We start from the raw sequence: 18,523 nt of genomic DNA, 5'->3' as shown, positions 1-18,523 counted from the left end.
ATGTAGGTGCTTAACTTCCAAGTGTCTAGACAGTAAAATACCTTACCTGCATTAACTTAAACAAATGTTAGTGAATGTACTAGTACATTTCTGCTGTATAGTTCCTTAGTCAAACCTCTGTACTGATGAGTACATCACCAGGACTAAACAGTTGTATATTGCTCTCCAGTTAGTGCCCCCCCCCCAACTAAAGTCAAGTTTCTTTTGAGAAATACTCAAATCTATAAAAGAGCATTTCATTTCCTCTCCTGTTTCATCTGTAACTAACCCCAGCTTTAATTCTATATCCTTTTAAGAATGTCAGGGTAAATTGGATATTATACCATGAGCCCCCCAAAACGTGCACGCTGATTGGCCAGCGTGCCCGTTGTAAATCGAGTTATACTAATGGAAAAAGGTCTGGTCGCCAGGACTTTTTTCCATTAGTATAACTCGTTTTTTTAAAACACTGTCTCGCTATGTTAAATGGGTTTAACATAGCGAGGCAGCTTTAAAATAAGCAACGGAGATCTCCGTTGCTTATTTTAAAGCTGTCTCGCTATGTTAAACCCATTTAACATAGCGAGACAGTGTTTTAAAAAAAAGCAACGGAGAAAGCAAGATCTCCGTTGCCTTTTTTTAGTGTCTCGCTATGTTAAATGAGTTTAACATAGCGAGACAGTTTTAAAATAAGCAACGGAGATGTCCGTTGCTTATTTTAAAACTGTCTCGCTATGTTAAACTCATTTAACATAGCGAGACACTAAAAAAAAAGCAACGGAGATCTTGCTTTCTCCGTTGCTTTTGCACAACTCTGATGTACTGCGCAGGCGCCGCAGTACATCAGAACTACGCCGGATGCCAGACATCTGCGGAAGGGCAGTAAACAGGCATTATACTATGCCATTATTTAAGAAAAGTAATAGTTTCTTTTCTTAAATAATGTCATGGTATAATAGCAATAACCCACTTCTGGGTGTGGGTAATGCTAAATTTACCCACGGTTGGCTTTGTTTGGTCCCTCGGGCTTCGCCCTCGGGACCAAACCACGCCAACCGTGGGTAAATTTAGCATTACCCACACCCAGGCGTGGGTTATTGCTATAATGTCTACACTTGCCTTGATTTTATAGTATAAAGTAGAGTGACTGTGCAAAGTAGCATACCTTTTCTTAAGGTTCAATGAGTGGTTTCTATTTCTTTTGCACTTCACAGTGAGTGTCTGCAGAGTTCATTTAACCATTGGCTAGCCTTCTCCTTCCCTGTAGTCTTTACCCCTCCCTCCTCCAGCTCTTGTTCTGTATTGGATAGCCTGAGGTAATTTAAACCCAGGGTGCCATTTTGTTTTTTTTTGTTTCAAATCCAACAGCAGCTGTTTGCCTCCCTTGGTGTGTAATCATCCTACTGTAAGTTTTTGCATTCAATGTATGCTGTACATTGTGGTTTAATTCATAATTCTTTAATACAACAGCTTATACTATATGTTTCTGTTATTTTTAACACTGCAGGATGCCTTTAGATAATTCTGCTTAATGAACTGCTGGCACATATGCACCTAGATATGTTCTGTTTTCCTTGTTTACTGTTATAGAGCCAGAAGGGCTATTTCACATGCTGCATTTCACTGCTCTGTCTAACTGCATTGACTAGTTTTTAAATACATTGAAAGTGTATCTTGCTTAATTTAGTAGAGGACTGCTTTATATATTTACACTTTATTTTTGTATGTTGCCATAAGAAAATATTTTATGTTATCAGGTGCTGAAGCAGGAATAACCATTGCCTGATGTTTTTGTTATTGACTATTGCTAAACAAAAATCCAGTCTGACTGGTCACACAGTATGTGCTGCCTTAACCTAATGCTCTCTTACATTTTTCTTCTATTTTTCTTTCAGTAATCCAAACCATCCTTCAGGTCAAGCAGGTCTCTGCCCCCCATATCAAGCAGTAGAAATTTCAGTTTTTTCTTTTGAGCACTGGGCACCCACAGACACTTGTCCTGCAACTAAAGAGACTAAGTGTCTAGACAGTAAAATACCTTACTTGCATTAACTTAAACAAATGTTAGTGAGTGTATTAGTACATTTCTGCTGTATAGTTCCTTAGTCAAACCTCTGTACTGATGAGTACATCACCAGGACTAAACAGTTGTATATTGCTCTCCAGTTAGTGCCCCCCTCCCCAACTAAAGTCAAGTTTCTTTTGAGAAATACTCAAATCTATAAAACAGCATTTCATTTCCTGTCCTGTTTCATCTGTAACTAACCCCAGCTTTAATTCTATATCCTTTTAAGAATGTCAGAAAATTATACTCTGTGCCCATAACATAGTCTATAACTTGGTGCAAACATATTAAATTACAGTTAAAATTTCAGTTGAACATATTACAATTTAAGCTAACATTACATACTTACCAAAGCCTAAAGAAACACTTTAGAGTCGGTGTTATCCCGCTGCGCTCGGGCTTGCTCCGCTCCCTGCCCCCTATTCCCACCTGCCCCCACTACTTCTACTTTTATTCTAACCCCTAATCACCTGACCAGTAGTCCAACCCCTAATTCTCTAACAACTAGCCCAACCCACTCATCCTACCTCCCCCCACCCCCCAATCCAATTACATCCCACACTGATCCCACTCCCAAAACACATTCCCAGACAACACAACTCTACCCTCGCACACAACCAACCAGGAATCCTAGTTGTACTTCTCACTCTAAGTAGTATCATGTTACCCACACTCACATCCCTATCACTAGCTCTACTATCGCTAACCTTCCTAACTTCCTTACAAACAGATCTACCGCTGCACAACTGCTATCACACTACCCACACTAGCCCACCCTCTCAAACCCACTCAGACTTCTACATCTGCCCTACAATCATAAATCTTACAACTACATATTACTCACTAACAAAAATTACACCATCTCATCACACTAAGAAAAACTCTCATAGACCACGCTCGCAAACAATTAATATTAAAAAACACATACTGACACTCCTACAAATTCTGCTAACCTCTGGTGACATTCACCCAAATCCAGGTCCCTCTCAGCTAGACAAACATCTGACCTGCTAATCCTAAATCTCAACATAAGAAGTATTACCAACAAGCTAACAGACCTACATGCATTCATAGCCCACTACAACCCTGATATACTCGCCATTACAGAAACCTGGCTTAAACCCAGTAGCCAAGATGAAGTCTTTCTTCCCCCAGGGTATAATACACTTAGATCTGATAGAACAAACAGGAAAGGAGGAGGAGTAGCCATTCTCTTTAAAAACACCCTTAACCTCCAGCTCCTGCACACCACACCACCCACTTTTCAAAATGCTGAAGTCCTGTTTTCTGTCCTATCCATAAGAAACACCAAGAAGATCAATATAATATGCTGCTACATACCTCCAGGTAACAACTCGCTCATAATAGAAGACATCCTACACTGGACAAAGGACAATCTACCTCAGGAATCGATCCTACTAGGAGACCTTAACACTGACTGGGCAACCTGTAACTCCAGCAGCCCCTCTACACATATCAATCTATATGGGTTCTCTCAACTAATTAAATAACCAACTAGAATAGACGAGAAAACAAAGAGAGAATCCATACTGGACTGGACACTAACCAACTATCCCAAACAAAACTATACAGTAGGCTGCCTCCCAGATGACTTAAGTGATCATCTCCCCACCTTCCTACTCCAGGAAACACTCCAATCACCCCAAACCAGTAGTCTACAAATTTGTACGAGATGACCGTAACCTTACCCCACGATACCTAAATACTGTCCTAAGCCACTGCAACTGGGAACCACTACGGACACTCGGGTTAGACCAGGCAGTAGACTACTTCAATACTACCTTCTCTAATGTCCTTAATAGTCTAGCTCCCAACAGAAAGATAAGAGTTAAAGCCAACTACGCACCCTGGCTAAATAGGGACACCAGAGCCGTACTAAAAGCTAGAGATAAAGCCTGGAAAATCTGGAAAACTGACAAAACCCCTAGCTCCAGACAATACTATCAACAGCTTAGAAACAAGGCCAAGGCTGAATCCAAAATAAACAAACAAAACTATTTTCTTAGCGCCCAAAGGAAATATTCAAATAGTCCACAAAAATTCTGGCATGCCATTAACTCCCCACTAAAGCCAGGCAAAAACACAACCCCAGCACCCATCTCTACTAACAATACCCTAGACATAGCTTCTCAATTTAATAACCATTTTACTAAATCCATCATAGCCCTGTCCAGTCAAATAACCAAAAACAGTCTACCTCAGTCACAACCTAACCTATTCCACACCACCCCCTCTTTCAGTCTATCACCAGTGCCCACCTCAACTAAAAAAAAAAAACTCCTCCTTAAACTAAAGCCAACCACACTAGCAGCTGATAACATACTTGCTGCATACCTAAAAATGGCTAGTGACTCCTTATCATATCCTGTCTCCATCCTTATCAACCGCTCCATACTAGAATCCTACATACCCAAACTCTGGAAAGTATCTTGCATCATTCCTCTCAATAAAGGAGGTAATTCTTATGAATTCTCCAACTACCGACCTATTGCCATCCTTTGCCCCTTATCCAAAATTCTTGAGAAATGCATCCACTTGCAAGTGATGACATTTCTTAACACACACAATCTACTATCTACCACACAACACGGTTTCCGTCCACACAACAGCACTACCACAGCCCTTCTATCTTTCACTAATTATATAAACCTTCACAGGAATGATAACAAATATGTATCAGCCATTTTCCTAGACCTCTCAAAAGCATTTGATATGGTCTCCCACTCCATTCTACTAGACTCACTAACATCATTATCCTTCACCTCCTCTACTATAGCCTGGTTCAGAAGCTACTTGTCTGACAGGCAACAATCAGTCCAGTGGAAAGGAACTCTGTCTACACAACTTCCAACCACCATAGGCATCCCACAGGGCTCTATACTGGGCCCGCTGTTGTTCTCTATTTTCACAAATAACCTCAAATGCTCTACACAACATGCCACACTCATACAATATGCAGATGATTCAACCCTGATCTGCTCTGCCTCATCTCACACCACCCTACATACACTCACTCAAGATACCTTTATCTCAGTAGAAAATGGATATCTGGGATCCAACTAATTCTAAATCCCAAAAAGACAAAACTGCTACTATTTACCCATAATAGATAAAAAAAAACTCTCCTTTACCATAACATCTAAGGACAGCACCACTATCTCCCCTTCTGACCACACCAAACTTCTGGGCATTGAAATAGACAATAATCTCCACTTTGATGTTCACATCTCACATACCATTAAACTAGTACACAAAAAACTAGGCTCCCTATACAGGCATAAGTCCTTTCTCTCACAAAAAGCAAGAGTCACTCTTGCACAAAGCCACCTCCTCTCAACGCTATTATACGCAGCACCAATCTTTACCCAAATCAGACAATGTGACCTAGACAAACTAGAATCATGCTACAATAAAATAGCCAAGTTTGCTACTAACTCACCCTATAGAACCCATCGCTGTGCTGCACTAAAAGAACTAAAATGGCTTGAGCTACCACAGCTACTTAACTATCACCAGCTGGGCACAGCCTACAATATTCTCAAATATCCTGAAAAAAAATCCTCATTGTCCAACCTACTTACTATCTATACTACAAACTGATACCTAAAATCCAGTGAAAATCTCTCCTCTCCATCACCAAGGCTAACAATAATGCAGGGAAAGCGCTCTACTCCCACACCGTTGCCAGAAACTGGAACTCTCTTCCCCTATCTGTGTCCACTGCCCCCTCCACATCCATATTCAAAAACCCCCACAAATCGCACCTTCTTAGTACATGGTTATGCCCTTGTATCACATAACCCTACCCATACTACTATTAACTCCCCAAATTCCTCTCTGATCGCATGCTGGAGCACTGATCTCCTGTAGGCTTGGTCATCTGAAAGGGTACTTTTAACTGTAGAATCTTACTTGATATATTTTCTTTTCTTACCAAGTATGATTGACATTGTCTTTTTACCCATGTTCTATATCTTTTACCTGGAGTGTTTTATTAATTCTTGTTATATTACTATGCTCAGCATACATGATGTAACCTGTTTTGTGTATTATGCTGGATGTACTGTATTTGTATAACTTGATGTTGGAGCTTTTCTCCCCTGGCCTCCGCTGAAAATGGACCTGGTCCAGTCGGAATTTCCCAGTTAACAAATGTAAAATAAATAAATAATTTCTGAGACCACTTAGGTTTTAATTTATGAATCAAACAACATGCATCTTGCATATTCTGTCATATTATGGCTATGACTGGACCTGCCAGTGCACAATATGAAAGTGCATGCATGGCAGTACCCATCCCCCACCCCGTCAACACTTGAAGTTGTTATATTCTCAGCATTGCTACATTTAGCTTGTATTTAACACAATAGACTTGGCCAAGAAAACTCACTGTAGATGTGCATGGCATGTTCCCCTTTGGCAGCACATGTTTCATGGTATTATGCCTCCACAGAATCAAATTATTTGAAAGGTTTAGAAGGAGTGAATGTCATTCATTTTCATTGTTTTAACATTCACTATAAGTTATGGACTTTTCCAAACATCATGCTGCACTTGCAAGGGACAGTATGAAACATCTGAAACTAAAGTTCTCTTTAAATAAGTAGTTTAAAAGTTATATGAGAAGTTGACCAACCCTGAAATGGTAATGCTTTGCTCTGTCATATTTATAAAAGAAACTACACTTTTATATTATGAACATAATCAAAAGAAATGCAGATTACAGAAGCTAACATCAGATTATCATATACTGTAGTATATGCAAAATATCCAAATATATTTTATATACCTGATCTCCAGCTCCAATGTTTTCATCTGTTTTGCCATCAAAGACAGTACTAGTAATCTCCTGGCATTGCTGATCCAGAGCGAGCAGTACACTGCATGTTTTATAATCCAACCCTGAAAAGATATTGTAAAATGGCAAATTAGAGTTTTTGAATGGACGGCAAAACTGGTTTGATAAACATTATTGTGGATATTGTTGTTAGAGTGTGTGGGAAAACAAGCTGAGATATTCAGAAAGGTTAGGTATGTCACACTAATCCTGTTCTCCCATGACAGGTAGTAAGTCAACTAACAAATGTAGGGTGATGATGACCCTTTCCCCCAGGTCAAGGTAAGCCACCAAAGACAATCTGTGAAGGGATAAATCAGAGAAAGTAAACTGCTACGTTTCCTGAAAAACTAGAGGAAGGGTCTTAAGCTGTTAAGTAGAACCACTGTTGTAAGATTAAAAAGAACCAATTAAAGCAGATGTACTGCAATAGGGTTTCTCCCAAAATATGATATTGTTTAGGATTTCCAGCTCATTAAGAAATACCTCACCCTCTGATGTTCAACTTGATAGAAGAATAACTTGTCCTCTGACTACATATTCTTTAACTTATTTTAGGTAGAAACTATTTGCATTTACATAAATATTATTAAAACTGGGCTTCCTAAACATGTTTGAATTTGTGCAACTACAAGATCTATCAACAAATAAGCCCACATTTAGAAATGAATGCAGTCTTGAGGGCATTGCCCAGTAAAATGCCCCTCCAAAAATCAGTGGACCTAAGTGTGTTAAGAATTAAATAATTTCTCTTTCCTTCCTTGGGATATGAACAAGTCATCAATGTGACATACATAGATTTTTGTATAAAACTGCTAAGCAATAAATTATTGTTCAGATTCATAAATAACAGTTTATTCCCAAACATTAAAAATAAGTTTTTTGCAGAAGTGCAAACCACAGCAACTCCCATAGATCCTCCATAAATCTGTTGGTAGAACATGTTAAATTTGAAAAATGTTGTTTAGCATTGCAATATTTTACAAGTTCATAGTTCATATCTACACTAATATCACATTCATAATTTATGTTTTGTAGATACTGTCTGCCCATTCTAGTCCATCATGCTGTGGTTGGCAGTGTATAAGTTCCTGATATTCTGGGTAACCAAAACACATTCTTCAACATTCACTTGCTGTAATAATCATAAACAGTATCAAAAGTCTCTCAAATACCTGAAATATAGTGCAGGTGAGTGCATGCTTAACAGTATTTAAGGGGAAGCCACACATATAAGGGAAATGGAGAAAGACACTGCTTAAGGGGAGGGTATGAATTATTTTTTGAAATCCAGAGCTTTCTTTATAGAACGCCCATTTGTGAAGCAGTTTTGGGAGATTATGACAAGAGAAAAGGGATGTAAGCTGCCGTACTGTATGAAGAAGCAGTATGAGGAACTTTTAAGCATATGTTGGCACTTTCTGAGCAATATATATAAATATGTATTATTTTTCTTACATAAAAATGGATATAATAATATATGGATGCTATGAAATATGAAGGAGAATCAGCTTCAAATATTAAGAGAAATATTGCAAGAATGATGATTGTTGTGGAAAAACAGACAACAGAGTTAAAAAATATATGGAAGGGAAAAGGAAAATAAAACATCAGAAATTGGAGGCCTCTGGAATAGTAGAGACAGAAGTGTATGAAAATGTGAGAGGCAGAAGAATTCAGGGAGCTTTGATTTTGTTAAGAAAACTAGCAGGGGCAAAAAAGCAGAAGAAAGAGAGGGTGAGAAAGGGAGGTATTATGAATGCATTTGATAATGTTAATCTAACATAAAATATAAAGTTATTGCATAATTGTGTTTTGGCAGAAGAGTGCTAGGTTTGGTGGAGAAAATGTACAGTAATTCATATATGACTATGGTTCCCATTATCAATGTATTTTTTGGTGGGATGAATTAAAATGAAGAATGGAGTCAGGCAAGTCTGAGCAATAAGTCTGGTGTTGCAGGGGTTAACAATGAATGCAGTAGTAGGGAACTGAAAGATATAGCACAGGGATGGGAGTGGGAGATGGAAGAGAATGTGATAATTAATTTATTCATATTGTGCACAGATGATAGTATGTATAATAAACAATTAAAAATTATTTCTATTAGTAATAGATCCTTTGCTACAGTTTTTCAGCAAAACAGACCTGTCATTAATCAGGGGAAATGTTAAGGTTTTCGGGAGCTTACATGGAAGGGTTAAATATATTTTAATACATGAGAAACTTAGAATGTGGATATAACATTTGGAGAATGGAATATCACAAAACAGGAATGAAAGGAAATGGAGCAGATAGAAATTATTAGTAATATATGGAAAGCATACAATATGTCCCACATGAAGAAGGCTTATCTTATTAAATTGGTGATTTTAGGTAAAATGAGATAATAAGACAGACGTATTCATTTTGGAAGTGTATGGAAAAATAAACTGATTGGGACTGTCTTTTTAATAAATTGGGGGTCAACTAACTTATACATAGGATGCAGGAAATCAAAATAGGGAAAGTAAAATCCACAAAGAGATCAATCCCCAGTGGAGTTCCACAGGATTCTGTGCTGGGACCTGTCCTGTTTGGCACCTACTTCTCTGGAGTAAATCCAATACCAAAGGGCTGTGACTGACCAAGGTTGCAGATGACTGCAAGCTAGGAGCAGTCATTGAATCCCCAAATGACAGCCATCCTGCAGGAAGGTGTGCCCCAAATAAATTACTGGTGCCAAAATCATGGACTTAAGCTAAATGCCCAGGAATGTATTATTGTATCTTTTGGAAGTTATCTGACCCCTGGGAAGTACTACATTCATAATACACACCTAAGAGATGACTCAGTTGTTCAGGATTTGTGAACTTATGTGGACAGTGACCTAACTTTTGACCATCATGTATTCATTGTTTTAAGTCCTTCTATATTGCACAGCTTATAAACAAAGGGATTGTATCTAGATCTAGAGATGTCATTGTCCCCCTATGTTTAGCCTACATTAGTCCAGTCACTGAGTATAATGCCCTTTTGGCATACATCTGTCCAGACACATGCAACAACTGGAACGCCCACAGAGATACCTTACTAAAAAGATACAAGGCCTAAACAATATGCCCTACATGGAATGACTCAAAGTCCTGTCCCTATACTAGGTATCCTGCAGACTGCTAAAAATTACCTGTGCCTGGCATACAAGGCATCCTCTGACCCAGTATTTATGGATTTACTGCACATCATGAAGTCAACTGGCATCAGAAATACTCAGTAAAAGAATTTAAACCTCTTCCACAACAGCAGCAGAATGGTTTGGAGAGACAGCTTTATCTCACAGGGGATAACGCTGCTCTGGAGCAGATTCCACATGCATATAAACAAAGCTCAACCCTGTTCATATTCAAGTGCAGCCTGGATCTATGGATGTGAAACAGAAACTTTATCACAGGATTGACTACTAATGGAGAGAGTCAGCTCCTAAAAACGTTACCCCATGTATGGCCCCCCTCAAATTATCTATGATATGATACCAGTTATTCTCACTAGGGTAATATGAAATTATTGACTATGGGATGGGTAAGGTCAATCTAACACCAAATGGAAGAGGTTAATTTAAGCAGCAAAAGGGAAGTTGACTAGGTTTACAATGGCCCATAAGGGCAACTAGACGAGTTCTTGCCCATGAACCTATAAACTAGAAGACTCAATCTCATGAAGAGGAGTATTCTTTATGCATAGGAAGAGGAGGGAAACTGGATATAATGCATCCAGAATTGTTTCTTAGCTCATTATATTTACAAATAAAGTGAAGACAGTGATGGAGAGTGTATTACAGAAAATAGTATTTAAAAACTATAAAGAAACTGTGGAGCAGATAAATGGGTGAAGTGAAGGAGGACAAAAAGATACAATATAGTACGAGTACAGAAAAAAGTGTGAGATGGAAATAAGAAAAATGGCATAGATAACTGAAAAAATATGGGGGAGATAATATTGAGTAAGTATGTGGTACACAGTCTGGACACAGTTGGTTAGGGAAAAGGAGCAGTATATTGGGAAAGAAGTGGGACTTCTTTTGCAGGCTGGCACATAAAATTACTGTAAAAAGAGATAACACAAAGACACTTTACTACAGTGGTAATGCCTTTTACTGTATCAACATAAACGCTGCAATCATTCAAGCTTTCGGGCCAACAGGAGCACTTCATCATGAATTGAAGAGGTGAGCCTTTATGGGTTGCTGGTATGGGAATGCTGACTGAAAAGACTAAGATTTAAATCCTTCATTACTGGCATGGCAGATCATTTTATACAATATGATGGCACATTTTGTCTCTTCAGATTACTAGGCAGGGAATAGAAGACAGATACAATTTACCTCTTCTTGCAGTCTTTATGTTTTTTTTTCATCTCCAACAAAATCTGCCACTTTGTTACCAACTTCTCCAATGAAAAACATCCCTGCCTATGCAACAAGAAAACTAACAGGCTGACCATAAAAGAAAGAGCCAACTTCTTATTTAGTTTATTACTATTAAACTACTACTATAAACTACTCTTACTTCCTTGTCTTCTAAACATATTCTAAATATCTCTTACAACCAAAGAAGCTAATCCTACCCAGGTCCAATACCTCAAACTCTTACAACAAACCTTCACTGTACTGAACACTTTTTCTGTTCTAGCCCCCAAAGTGTTGCAGTTTATTCCACTATATCTTAATATACTCTACACCTATGCTAAGTTTAGACCAAAATTGAAAGTATTTCTATTTAAACAAAGTGAATGCCAATGCTACATGATTGGCTGTATCACCTAAACTCTACTACCTTTAAAATCTCTACTCTGCTTCTCCCACTAGAAGTCATTTCTCATACTCAGATTTCACCCTGGAGACAGAACATTCCTGCATATATATGTAAATAGACCCCATTTTTTCTGTTTTCAATTGGTTGAATGCGTACACTTTGTATCAATGTATAATTTGTTTTACTCATCCTACCTATCAGCATTTAATGATATTATGTCTACTCTGTGTATATTTACTATCCTTTTATCTGTTCTAGTTGCTTACGTGGGCTGGGCCTGCAAATAGCCAGGTATGATAAGTGTTCTACAGCAGTAAACCCACATAAATAAATAAATAAATAAATAATAAGTAAAGAGAGGTTGTGTTAAATGGCTCCTCCAAATCTTCATACATTTGCCTTGTGTACAGACGTTGAGGAGATTTAATGTTTCCCCTTTATTCAATGTTTCTGAGCATAAAAGCAACAAGCAGTAGACACCTGTTACAGACACAGATAGAAGCTTGCTGCTAAGGATTTCTAGACAGCCTACCTTCTCAAGAAACATAATGCTGTTTACATGGAGGTATTTGTGTTTTTTTTCTTAACCTCTGAAAGGACCCTCACAGTTGTTGGGTGTTTACCCATATCTTTGGGTATTGTCTTAAATTATCTACACTCGGAGCGGGAGAATTTGAAAGGGTTTATAGGATGGGATTAGAGACCTTGCTGTGGCCAATGTTTGTACCAAAATGGTAAGAATCCTGCTTGCTGGTGAGATTTTCCTTTCGCAGGCCTCATTCTTCTGGAGTTTTCTCAGTCTGTCAAGAAACTAGATTACTAAAAATGAAATCTGGTAGACTCCCAAGATCTGACATTGTGGGCTGAATACCTGCATAATATTACTTAGAAAAATAATATAGAAAATGATAAAGGCCAACTAATACCTGAAAGTAGATTATGGCCAGACTGATTTATATTTAAATACCATTGCATAAAAAGATATACATGAGCAACACACAACTGATCTGGCATTTGCTTGGCTGTTATGGGAGTATGAGTATATCGTGCATATTCTCTTAGTTTTCCACTGGGTACACCATTGGAGACAGAATGCAAATGGAATACATTTAGCTGTTTCCCCTTGGACCAGTTATACACTATTCTATGGAATATCAGCTCAGTTAATAACTGTTTACTTAAATACTTCTTTTAGTTTCACAAATCAAATTGCTACTGAAAAGTAGCATATGAACTCTGGACCTATTGCTACTGATTCTGTTTGTGTATTTATTAGTATGATTATAATCTGAAAGATATTGAAATTATCCAAGGAATTAATCTTGACTTGCCAGATTTGATCTGGAGGGCCAAGTTCAGGGAATCAAATGCTTGGCCATGACTAAGTGAATCACTAAGACACTCATACCGCAGTAAGTATTGTTGTTGCTGTTATTATACTGTACAAAATGATTAATTTTAAAAAATATTGTATGCTTTTAGTTTTATACTAGGCTTGTATCATTAACTATATTACAATACTCTAGCAATGGGAAAATTAGTCATAATTAAGAGGATATTAAAAAGTATCTCAGCATTCCTTGGGTGTCTTTGCAGCATTGTTGGACACAGAAGCAATGTGTTAGTTTATTAAATTTCAAGGTATGATTTACTGCACTAGGCTCTTTTCACCAACATTATGAACAGTTTTGTTTACAAATGGAATTGGAAGATTTGTCAAAACATGTTAGTACTTTTCTTTTTTGAAAGCAATTGCCAGACTGTGTTTTTCTTTTTTGAAAGCAATTGCCAGACTGTGTTTATCTGATCATGCTAGGTATACTGAAGGAAATTGCAGATTAAATTCTATGTGGAACAGCTGTGGGATTTATAAAATCTGAACATGTAACTGTCCTGTGAGTAATACCTGTTTGGACAGTTATGATTTCTAAGCCAGGATAACTAAATTGGATTGCTGAACTCCCACTATGGTAAGATATATTTTTCTTCTTTTATTGATTTTGTTTACCTTTTATGTTACACTTTTGTTTGATGTATCACCTTTCCCTATTCAGTCACTTCTCTTTTATAAGGATTTGAAGCTCCCCTTTCCAAAGGTAGAAATGAGGTAAACAGTCAATAGTTTGAATTCAGCAAAGTCCTCTGCCTCTAATGTGCTCCTCAGAGCAGTTTGCAAGCCTGTTAAGGAAAACAAATCATTGGCATTTTACTGAAAGCCTGCAGTTTTCATTTGTTGGATCAACAGAGTACTTCACTTCATGGAAGCATACCCCAGTGGCCATGATCTCCATCCAGAGAAAGACATGCAGTCTATGGTAACTGTAGGCTTATCTCAGAGTTAACTGTAGATTATAATTGTTACATGCATATATGGGCTCTTACGCTGTCCCTTCTTTTCTTGGTGTGCTTGGGCTACATGAGATTTGTACAATGTAGGCATGGTAAAGATAAGGTCTGCAGCATGTTAATTATTCTTACTGCCACTTGTGGTTGTTGCAGTCTCTTCTGGCACTTGTGAACGAGTTGGAAAAGGTGTTGAACAGTGTTTTTCTGCTGTGCTTTTACATCTTGTTTCTTGTAAGCAATTCATAATGGCCACACAGAGAATATATTGTAGTTCATCCTCAGTTTAATTTCTCCAAATCTTTTGGGTTTCTAATATGGTGACGGTAATGGACCTCATTCCTAAGTCAGGGTACAGTTAAAGTTCATGAAATTAGTATTGTTTCAGTCTTTGATGTTGGCTAAAACTTCTCTTTGCAGCACCCATAATGTGCCTAGAATTGACTCCTTCTGAAATTCATAAGGCGTTACATGTATTGGTAGCATATCTAAGTGTGATGGTAGAGTCTTCTTTATGAGACCCATTGGAACTGTTTGGGTATCTGTCTTCCACATTGTTCTCATTTCTGCCTACAAATCCTGATATTTTATGACTTTGTGTCTTTCTGTACATAAGCCCTGTAACTACTAGGTTTAACAATTTCAATGATCAATGCCACTCTTATCTTTTTTCATGGACTACTATATCTAATTGTTTCACATCTGTTTTTTAAACTATTGATAAATGGTGATTCCATGTGATGTACACTTTATTCATTCTCTATAATGCTTTGTGGTTCATGATTCCAGTGCTTCTTGGCTACTTCTATATTGTAGCGTTTGTGTAATCCCCAGTGCAACAATTTTGCCACATTGACCCTTTTCATGAGTGTATCACATTCTGCAAGATCTGTGACTGTTTTCAGTTCTTTTTTATAGCATCTACATTTCTCTGTTTCTCTCATATGTTCAATGGCCTTTGTAAACCAACATGTATGTAGTCCACTATCCTGGGCTGCCATTATTAATCTTTCATCTTTTGGTTTCAGCTCACCTCTCCTTAATCATTACTGCGTCAAATCCTGATCAACATGAGGTTGTTTCAAATATATGTAATTGCCAGTATATTTATGGCTTTTCCACAAATCTTTCCTTCTTATCTGATCCTTTTCCTTTTATTATTTCTTTTGTTTTTGACACATTCAGTTACTGTCTGCCATTTCTCAGAATATTCCCTTTTCTCCAAGGCATGTTAATCTCAGAGTTGGTATATATAACTTCAGGGTGTGTGGGGGCTTGCTTACTCTAAAAAAAGAAGTTTTAAGGAGAAAAATAATTTTTGCCAAGTGCTGACATTTCAACAGGGAGCCTTTTACAACACTCTGTTATGGCTTTGTTTAGCAACAAATGATCCTGTGTTTGATATGATTTTCTTTTGTTACCCTTTTGTTCTATTGCCATGATTGAGGTTTTTTCTATAGGACTACAAACTCTGTCTGCAACAATTCCAGTATATAGTTTGTACCCCTTCAGAAGGCAAGTTGTTGGTTCATAGCTTTTAGGAGGGCTACAGGTTCACTCTTAAGGAGGAGTATCATTTTTCTGTTGTTAACCAGGATAGTGTCTGTTCAGGTGCACATAGAAGTAATTTTTACTCAGGGTAAATCTTTGTGTAAGGATGTTAATACTTTTAACCAGAAGTTAAGTACTGCATCTAGGCCTTGGGTTTTCATTTAGGAGCTTTCTTATTTGTGTTCTAGTTTCTCTGGCTGTTATTCATCTCATTTCATATCCTGTACATTTACTGTTTCTTTTAATGTTTCTATCCATTCAGCATCTCTGTTATGTTCTACGGGTCTTCATAAATATTTCTCCAGAATGTGTCTATTTCTTTTTTGGTGGTGTTTCTATTACTTTTAGTTTGTTTTCTAGTTCTGTCTAAAACTTTTTAGGTCATCAATGAATTCTTATTTTGTACTTTTCCTTTATATTTATCTGCATCTCTTCTGAGTTTTTCTGCCTGTGCTGATAGCTTCGGTTTATTATTTGCAATAATGTATGATAGGTCCTAGCCTGTGCTGATATTGTGCATTGCTTCTACCATGTCTATCAAAGTATTGTTGTTAATCTGTACCCTCTTCTATATTCTTCTAACAGTGACACATCTTGTCTTAATTTATTGTTTTTTCTATTCAGTGCTTCCATGATGACATTTTATTTCTTCCCTTCCTTCCCCTTTCCTTACTGCCCCGTGTTTTTGTGGTAAGACTTTATCTGTTATTAATTTAGCTGCAGAGTAATATATCCTGTTTACCTGTGTTATTTCACATAAATTCCTCTTAATAGTCTTGATTATTGCACTCATCTGTTTTATCAGACTTTTAACATTTGGGTCCCGTACTTTCTGTAATATACTTCTTTCATCAATCTTAATATGCCTAGCCATCTCTATTAAATCAAGCAACTCCTACCTTAGATCATTTTATTCTAAATGGAGAGTAAATTCTTTACTCTCTGTTTCTTGCGGGCATTCTACAGAAAGTTCCAGAACATCTTCCTGCGGTATATCCTCTTCAGCTGCATCTTGTATCATCTGCTGCGCCTTCATAATGGAACTCATTGACCCATCACACAGTGTTGCCTGTGTCAGATTTGCCACTGCTTCCTGCTCCTTCCCTTGCTGTGCAGCTCCAAATAAACTTTTGTACTGGTTTCCTACTAAAGGGTCTGGAGCATCATGTGGCAAGTTCATAGGTTCATAGGTAGGTACTAGGCTATCTGCCCAAGGGCATTTATAAGCCTAGCCAGAGTGTGTCAGCTTTCGCCACCCCATTGATTAATTAACTGAGCCTCTGTCAAGAAGAGCCAGTGAAGTGATCCCAGGGGTGTATTTTCTGTTACCCATCCACTCATCAAGGTTTCTCTTGAAGAGTGTTAGTGAGGGGCTCTGCCTAATGTAGTTAGGAATTTTGTTCCAAAGCATGGGGAGTCTCTGTGACAGGAATCTATCCCTCCAGCATGTTCTATTTATTGTTGTGGTGAGGTTTAGCTAACTGGAGCGAGTGGCTCGCAGTGACTTGGATTTCTTTAGGTGGAGCATGTCCATCAATTCTGAGTTGGACATGGCTTTGTAAGTCAAGCAGAGATCACCTCTGAGTAAGCAATATGCCACTGAGTACAGCCGGAGTTTTTCCAGTCAGGCTGCATAAGACATATGTTTGAGGCCAGTAATCCTCTTGATGAGGTACTTTTGTGGTCTTTCCAGCTGTTGGAAGTGTTTTGTGAGGTACATCCCAAATGTGGCATTGTACTCTATGATGGGTCTGATGAGTGATGAGCAGAGGGGCACTATAACCTCTTTATTTCTAGATGTGAACCCTTTAGTAATTAGATGGACTACATAGAAGGATTTACTAACTACTTTGGCAATAAGATTGTCAAAAGAGAGATTACTATCTACCTGGGTCTCCAGATCTCTGATTACCTCTTCTGTATTAAGGGGGCTGCCACCCATGTGGTAATTCATGGGTGTTTTGTTTTTTCCAAATGGGATAACTATGCATTTTTTGGCATTTAGCTTGAGACCATGACTTTGACATCAGGTGTCCATCTCAGTAAGGCCCTTTTGGAGAATGTCTGTGTCAGCCAGAGAGTCAATTATGGCTCCCAGTCTGCAGTCATCGGCGAACTTGGTTAGCCATAGTCCTCCTGTGTTTGCCTGTTCTTCTGAGAAGTATATGCTGAACAGTAGGGGTCCCAGGACTGAGCCTTGTGGGACACCACTTGTGATTGGTTTAGAGTCAGACCTGGAGCCCGCTATTCTCTACTAAGTGATTAGATACTTCCTGTTCCACCTGTTTCTCTGTAGTTTGAAGACTCACTGTTCCATCAGGCTGTGACAATACCAATGTTGGATTTTGTATACTAAATCCTTCCCTTCTCTGGTAATCCATAGCTTCAATTTGTATTTTTTTTAATTTTCCATTACAAATCCTCTTTTCTATTTCGCCCTTTGTTTTCTTATTTTTTGTACTCTGAACATTTCCATATCTGGGCTCCTTTGCCTGTATTTCTCTTAAAATATCTTTGGAACTGCTTTTTTGTATTGATTAGTTTGGCTTTCTCCTTTGCATAAATATTACACCGTATCAGATCTATTTTTTTTACTGTGTCCATGTTTCTTTTTATACCTTTTAAAAATCTGTTTTTTTTCTTATATTTTTGTATTTCCTCTGTCAATTTTTTTCCAGGTGTCCCAAAGTTTATTCATCCATATAATGTTTTCAATGGATCTCTTGTATTAATGAGCACAAATTTGCATTTGAAGTTTTTGACTGTTTTACTCTTGCAAGTATTTTTCTTTCCTCTAATTTCTCTCTTAATATTTCTGAGTTCTTGCATAATAGTAACACTTCATATTTTCTTCCTTATCCTCAATAGTCCACTGTATCATCTTTATGGCTCTTTTCTGGCCTATCAGTTTTTGTGTTTTTTGTGAACTACTACTTT

General features: G+C 37.8%; 1 protein-coding gene across 3 annotated transcripts in view; it reads right to left on the bottom strand.

Annotated features, from left to right (window-relative positions):
* Positions 1–18,523, bottom strand: part of LOC122791752 (S-adenosylmethionine synthase-like) — a 452,746-nt gene that overhangs the window by 244,538 nt on the left and 189,685 nt on the right. For all 3 annotated transcript variants that reach the window (XM_044059670.1, XM_044059671.1, XM_044059669.1), the window contains exon 4: positions 6,855–6,967. In XM_044059670.1, the coding sequence (XP_043915605.1) occupies positions 6,855–6,967 (113 nt within the window). The remainder of the gene's footprint in view (positions 1–6,854; positions 6,968–18,523) is intronic.

Source organism: Protopterus annectens, chromosome 17.part0 (assembly GCF_019279795.1).
Source record: "Protopterus annectens isolate FY-2018-M chromosome 17.part0, PAN1.0, whole genome shotgun sequence".
Taxonomy (NCBI): Eukaryota; Metazoa; Chordata; order Ceratodontiformes; family Protopteridae; genus Protopterus; species Protopterus annectens.
The sequence above is the reverse complement of the archived record's forward strand: the minus strand, read 5'-3'. Positions and strand labels throughout refer to the sequence as shown.